Source organism: Histoplasma capsulatum, genomic scaffold, assembly GCF_000149585.1.
Source record: "Histoplasma capsulatum NAm1 scaffold_7 genomic scaffold, whole genome shotgun sequence".
In the NCBI taxonomy this organism is placed as follows: Eukaryota; Fungi; Ascomycota; class Eurotiomycetes; order Onygenales; family Ajellomycetaceae; genus Histoplasma; species Histoplasma mississippiense.
The window spans coordinates 1,133,972-1,140,698 of record NW_001813976.1 but is presented as its reverse complement, the minus strand read 5'-3'; the positions used below and the strand labels follow the sequence as shown (position 1 = coordinate 1,140,698).

Here is a 6,727-nt window from a genome sequence, read left to right as displayed (position 1 = left end):
ACGTGTTCTGCCAACTCGTATTCTCATTCTCCTTGAGACATAAAGTCTATAATTATAATGTGGAATACAAGGGTGGATCTATATTTGTTAGCTTTCTTGGACGATCCCGTCCATGGTCGAGTTCGTAAAGCTCCTCCGATCTCAAGGTGACTTTCTTGGGCCTGCCAAACATGAAAAGGGAAAAAAGAAAGAAAGAAAGAAGAAATTAAAATAAAGAGAAAGAAGGAAAAAAGGAAAAGTAGAAGAGATGTGTTGATGCCTCAGCCGCGACTCGAACGCGGGCCTCTTGCTGATTTCAATTAACCTTGAATTCAATGGAAGGCAAGAATCCTAACCCCTGGACCACTAAGGCGTTTCTTGTTGAATACACCAGGAGAAAAGCCATATTATATGCACCTCAGAGTGAATATATTTTTTTTTCTCCCATGGCTTGACAAAACGACAATGAAATCCCATGCAAAAATAGTATCACACTACCCCAGAGAAAAAATCGATTGTATTTTATTAAGATTAAGAGTTTGTTTGGTTTTTCTCGGGGAATACTTTCTGGCGGATAAAGTAGATACTTCGTAACTATAGAATTTCCCCTAGGCGTTGAGAACTGGAACTGATCACCGCCATGAAAGATGAAAAAAAATCTAGTGACTATCTAGGCCGAGCCGTTTATTGTGTGGGAGCCTAGGCTTCCTATATATCCCCTGGTAGATAGCAACTAAATACAACTACTCAGACCTCTAACATATAGAATCTTAACAAGATATTGAAGTACTTTTTCGACTCCAATATGAATTACGAGAACCGTTGATTGATCTTCAAATGAAATGGTGGAGGGATATGCCGCAGGTGGCCAAGATTCGCCGGATAACATTTCTAACGACTCATCTAAGATCCTATAGTACACGGAACCACCCAAGGAAAACCATTTCAATATCAATCAGGAGCACGATCCCAGAACCAACCCTTGCTGCCCTCGACTTCGTCTCCAGCGATTACTCAGCTCAATCACTCTGGTCTCAAACGCCCACCACCACCGCTCAAACACTATCTGCCCGACTTCCCACACATCAAGCTCAAAGGGGTCTCGGCCACTCACCCGCATCCCCTCAGAAGGGTCCTCAATATCATACACCAGATTCATCATAGCCATGGGATGAGATGCGGAAGATGGTCGTAGGTGAGCTGGCATACTGAAAACCTGGATGAGCTTGTCGCGGGTGGTGGGCCAGGGAAAGAGGTCGAAAATTGGATGATGTGGGATTAAGCGCTGGGTGGCGGTTGGCTGGAGATGGGTAGGTAGCTCTTCTAATGATGCCCTGGCAGAAGGAGAAGAAGAGGGAGGAGCAGGAGAAAATGACGAGGAGGGAATGGAAGACGGGGAAGCGGAGCTAGAGGACGGAGATTTGAGTCCCGCTGGGCCTGTGTAGAATGGACTGACAGCGTCCACCTCCAAAATTACATCCTTGAGTCGCAGTCGCTCAGCTATAGCGAGCATGCCTCGGAGAAGGGATAAGGTTGGTATTTCGATGGTGTGGTCGTCTGGGAAGGTGAATGTTGTAGTTTGGTGGGATTGGAGGGTTGCGGAGAGATCGCTTGGCGCGAAGTCTTGTATACTAAATGGATTTTGAAGGAATTGATAAGGGAATGCCTCAGGTTCAGGAGAGGACGGAGCAAGTGACAAGAGAGTTTCGAAGCATGAATGCGACGCCATGGCTACTACCGACGAGGATGAGGATAAGGAAGGCGGCGATGAGTTGTTCATCATTAATTCTGGAGCAAAACCCGGAAGTTCAGATTGCTCGAAGAAGCTGGATCCAGAGCTGGAAGAATCTATGGCCTCCAGCGAGTCCAGGAGTGCCTCCTGAACTCGATATATGGTTCCCGGTGACGCGGGGGGTTCGTCCGTCGTATTGGCCTCCATTGCTTCTGATAGTGGCAGGATGTCGTATCCTGACGGGTTTTCAGGAGTGCTTTCAGTTGAAAGAGGATCAACAGCCGTTGGTGTGCGTCCTTGGCCATTCTCGTGTAACTTAGCTTCCAGTGTAGCTAGATATTCCCTCTTTCGTTTTCCTAGACGCTGAATTAGACCACGTCCTGTGTCATCGTGGCGAAAATATGATATTTTGCTTACTGTAACGACGCTGTGCGAGAACATTCAAAACCCGTTTCCTCTCTGCAGCGTCATTTGAAATGTCCGGAACTGCGGGGTCACTGGGCTTGCGACGTTGTCTTTTGGGAGCCATCGTCCATTCTATATCGCGCTTCCAAAAGCTCCTTGTCTCTCTCAGTCAAACGCCGAACGGGAGCGAGGTGGTTTAATACACAGAGCCTCTCAAATAACGGAAGTTATCGCATGTAAGTAGTATGTTTATTTAAATGAGCATTTCCTTTGCGAGAATCAAACTTTAAGATTTGGGGTCTGGCGCTTGATTATAATATATAGCTCGCCTCAAGGAAAGAAGAATACGAGGTCCCATCGCCGCCAGTCTGAACATAACGTTATGTTCTTGGCAACATTTTCGCAAGCATTGTCCAAAGGATGTCATTATCATTGTTAAATAATATTATAGTAGGATGTATTTTTTTTAAATAAGATCCTGTAACAAAGCTCTGTGAGCATGAGAAGTTACCGTCCGCGGTGACTTCTCTAAATTTTCCAATCATCTGCGGCTGGTACATAGCCAGATAACAATTCGATAATACGAAATTTCAAGGAATGGATAAACGAGGATCTGGCCTTGTTCGTGGCTGCAAGTACGAGGCAACAGTTTGAGAACGCCGTACGACAAAATGTTGTCCTTTTTCAAGCGAAGACCTCATCGCACTTGTCGCGCGCCGATTGATTGGGTGTTGGAGTGGAATATCAAGAGAATACACACCGGTGACAGGCGTCGGAAAGCAAAGTTAGATATGAGTGATGTTTTTGACGTTACCCAAGTATGAAAAGGCGAATTACTTGACATGGAGCACATCCGCACCCTTGATCCCAATTATTTTGATATTATTCCGACAAGAGAAACGATGGAACAAGTGGCTGTCACTTTCTGGACAGAATATACTCTTCCCGTGCTGCTAAATGATTCGTTTTCTCTCGCTGTTCACAAACTCATGGGGTAGGTCGAGCAAAATCACTCCGGATATATTTAAGATGACTTTTTAAGTCCAAGACGGGCCAATGACAGGTTATCTGGCTCCCGCAGAACATGTTTATGGTCTCATCGTGTGCCCAAGCCCAATCTCCAATTGAAAACATTTTACTAGTGCTTCAGCGAGACCCGCGAGGATAGCATAGCGAATTGGATCAGGCTCCTTCGGATCCTCAATTCTATGCAAATTCTATCGAGTCTGGTTCTAGTATCAAAAATAATCCGTCTCCAGGCCCATTGGTGCATACTCTCCCGATGCCATAGATTCATAAAGACGATATAAAGAATGCAGAGGATATCTCGTGAACGCCCAACTAGAATGTTGCGAAGTGTAATTATATTGTTTTTTGAGCCATCATCAAGGGGACGTTTCCCGACATCTGCTTGGCTGGAACAGCTTCGGTGACTGGATATAACCATGATCGAAAATAAGTTGAAAAGTCATAAAAGGCAGATTCGCGGCCGGGAATTGCCATGCCTTAATCTGACAATGCTTGCTTGTAGTTTAAGGGTGATCTATAATGGATGATAGTACGTTAGTCAAGTCACAGGAGAGAAAGGGAGTTTGCGTCGTTGCGGGAATGGGTCAATGGTGGATATAGCCGGCAATCCGTTGGGCGACGGGGTAAGGTGATTGCGAGATATCCTAGTGCTTTTTATTTTGAAACACGGCCACGGTGCTCTAAGTTTACTTTATGCTTAGGGGAATTGTTGGGTAAAATCTTATGATGACTAATCAGGGATTTATCAATCATCAACTTCTTGTGCTTCCTAGTGAGCATTTCTGCTTTCTTCTGCCTTTCTTCTGCTTTCCCTCATGTTCTTTTGACGTTACGATAGCGCGATAACCCAATTCGAACATGGGGAGCCATCATGGCACTTGTTAGAGATGTTCGTCTTTCAAGGCGATTGGGCTGGGTTCTCCCCCACCCCCAGACAAGGAGGCTCTCTACCCTCACTGCCCAGAGCTGGTCCTATCCACCCTCGGTTTCTGACGTTGCCAAAGATGAGGTGACGAGGCTCGCGTCTAGTCCACGGCGTCCGTTGACGCTCACAGACCTCCTCAAGTAAGCCAAGATATAATGTTTATATCATATATCAGACGCACGGAGCGGTGGTGATGGGTCAACTGACAATATCATCATAGACATGGACGCCCGCCCCTCTCACAAGAGGCCCTCCTCGCATCAGCGAACTTTACCCTCTCATTACTTCCTACTCGCCTAGCCTACCGGATCCAAGCACTGAGAAATCTTCCGTTCATTGTCGTGTCCAATCCGCATATATCTAAAATATACAACAATTATCTGCATTCTCTTTCGACCCTTCTTCCGTATCAGCAGCGACGCATTACTACCATGGAGGAGGAGATACAGTTTACAGATGTCATGGCTGATCTTGTCCAGACCCATACAAATACTATACCCGTGCTGGCACGAGGATTTCTGGAATGTAGAAAGTATATTAACTCCGCCGAAGTCACCAAATTTCTTGAAGAACACTTGCGAGCCCGAATCGGTACCCGATTAATCGCCCAGCAGCATCTGGCATTACATATGGCTTCACAACCACCATTAGATGGTACGAAACAGGGATTGACTACACTACCAAACTACATTGGAGTAATCGATACCGCGCTTCGGCCCGCACAGTTGATTCGAACATGCGAAGAATTTGTTGCGGAAATATGTGAGCTGAAATATGGCGTTCGACCGCGTCTTGTGATTGACGGAGAACCGGATGCCACTTTTGCACATATACCTGTTCATGTGGAATACATCATTACGGAATTATTGAAGAATGCCTTTCGGGCAGTTGTGGAATCGGGCAACGAACGTGAGCCTGTGGAGGTCACTATCGCTGCCGCCCCAGACGTGCCAGACCACCATGTGCAAGAGCATTCCCCAGGAGGTGGGAAGCCATTAGATGCTGAAGTGGATTTCCGTATTGGCAAGGACATTGGGGAATTACCTGACAGAAATGAGCTGCTTGCTCCCCTTTTCTCCCCAAGTCAAGGTATCACGATCCGCATCCGTGATCGTGGAGGCGGAGTACATCCCGATCTCCTTTCTAATATCTGGTCCTACAATTTTACCACATATAAAGATGACGATATTCCAAGTGGAGACAATGGAAACATTGACGCGCTCAATGCTTTCTCCGGTAGCGGAACCAATACCAGTAGCATCGCTGGCCTTGGCTACGGGTTACCCTTAAGTAGAGCATATGCAGAATACTTCGGTGGTAGTATTGCATTGCAGAGCCTGTGGGGATGGGGAACGGATGTATATCTAACTTTACAGGGTGTGGGAAAAGTTGAATAGTACAACAGATCTATTTCTATATTGAAATGGCGAAAACTACTTATCTAACGATGACAGGAGACTTAAAAGAAACTGGGCTGAATCCTCCCATTTGTCCGATCTGATAACCTCTCGGGAATGATGGCGTCATATACACGTTTAATCCACGCACAGCAGATCGAACGTGTATCTTTGGGGTCGATAATCTCTTCTACCCCAAACGCATTCGCCGTCCTAACGGGATTCATGAGGCGAAGATACTCCTCCTCTAGCTCCTTGTATCGTTCTGCCTTTCTTCCGGCCTTCTCTGCCTCTCGCAGTTCATGCCGGTGGCCAACTTCGATTCCGCCGTCCAAGGGCAGCGATCCCCATTGCCCGGAAGGCCAGGCACATTGCATCACGGGATCTCGACATCCAACCATAATGCCTCCAGCCACACCAAATACTCGCCTTGTAATGACACTGAAAATTGGCATTGTCGTGGAAAAGTAGGTTTTGCCAAGCTCTACACCCCAGCGCATTGTCGCAGTCCTTTCAGCTACAGTCCCAATAGCATATCCGGCTTCATGATTATCAGTAAGATGCTCGTCAGTTTTTATTGAGGAGGAAGTGTGGAGAGTACTTACGGACGTCGACGAATTGAACAAGCGGGAGGTTCATCACGTCACACAACTTCAAAAATCTCGTCAATTTCTGGCTTCCGGCTGCATCCAACGCGCCGCTGTTTACCTCACAATTTGAAGATACAATTCCTATGGGACGACCTCCCAGCCTGGCAAAGCCAGTGATGCTAGTCGTCCCCCATAATGCTCCGATCTCGAACCAAGATCCTTTATCAACAACAGATGTTATGATGGTTCGGGGATTATACATTCTCGTTTGCTTCCTTGGTATGATTGTTTGAAGCCAAATATCCTCTCTGTCTTCTGGGTCGCTGCATGGAACTGTAGGTGGTGCCTCGCTGCCAGAATTGGGCAAGTATCCAAGAACAGTTCTCAGTTGCTCAAAGCATTCTGCCTCGTTTGCGGCGAGGTTATCTATTGTGCCGTTTGTGCAATGCATCATGGGACCGCCCAGGTCCTGGAAATCGAGACCCTCCTCAAACGTGGCGCCTTCAACGACCTTTGGGCCGGCGTTGAACAGAGCGCCCACGTCTGCAGCCATGACTGAAAAGTGACAGGAAACGACTCTTGCAGCCCCCAGTCCGATCTACTTACAAAAAACATCTCAAATTAACATTCGGATCGATCAGAAATTAATTTCCAAAATTTTAGTGGAATC

General features: G+C 46.6%; 3 protein-coding genes and 1 non-coding gene across 4 annotated transcripts in view; 1 reads left to right on the top strand and 3 right to left on the bottom strand.

The window, feature by feature from the left end:
* Nucleotides 1-256: 256 nt before the first annotated feature.
* On the bottom strand, nt 257-352 carry HCAG_09402. Its single transcript has one exon. It is a non-coding gene; the product is annotated as a tRNA-Gly (tRNA).
* A 360-nt stretch (nt 353-712) lies between these two features.
* HCAG_05982 (predicted protein) lies at nt 713-2,240 on the bottom strand (the record flags this gene model as incomplete). Its single annotated transcript, XM_001538327.1, has 3 exons — nt 713-890; nt 960-2,043; nt 2,129-2,240. 3 exons carry the CDS (start codon nt 2,238-2,240, stop codon nt 713-715), a joined length of 1,374 nt encoding a protein of 457 aa, XP_001538377.1.
* Nucleotides 2,241-4,016: 1,776 nt separating this feature from the next.
* HCAG_05981 (conserved hypothetical protein) lies at nt 4,017-5,467 on the top strand (the record flags this gene model as incomplete). The annotated part of the gene is made up of 2 exons (XM_001538326.1): nt 4,017-4,210; nt 4,291-5,467. The coding sequence occupies 2 exons, from the start codon at nt 4,017-4,019 to the stop codon at nt 5,465-5,467; spliced, it is 1,371 nt and encodes a 456-aa protein (XP_001538376.1).
* Nucleotides 5,468-5,843: 376 nt separating this feature from the next.
* The window catches only part of HCAG_05980 (conserved hypothetical protein), a gene marked incomplete at both ends in the record, with an annotated part of 1,640 nt that continues 756 nt past the window's right edge, over nt 5,844-6,727 (bottom strand). The window contains 2 exons of the mRNA XM_001538325.1: nt 5,844-5,908; nt 6,073-6,655. Of these exons, the coding sequence (XP_001538375.1) occupies nt 5,844-5,908; nt 6,073-6,655 (648 nt within the window). The remainder of the gene's footprint in view (nt 5,909-6,072; nt 6,656-6,727) is intronic.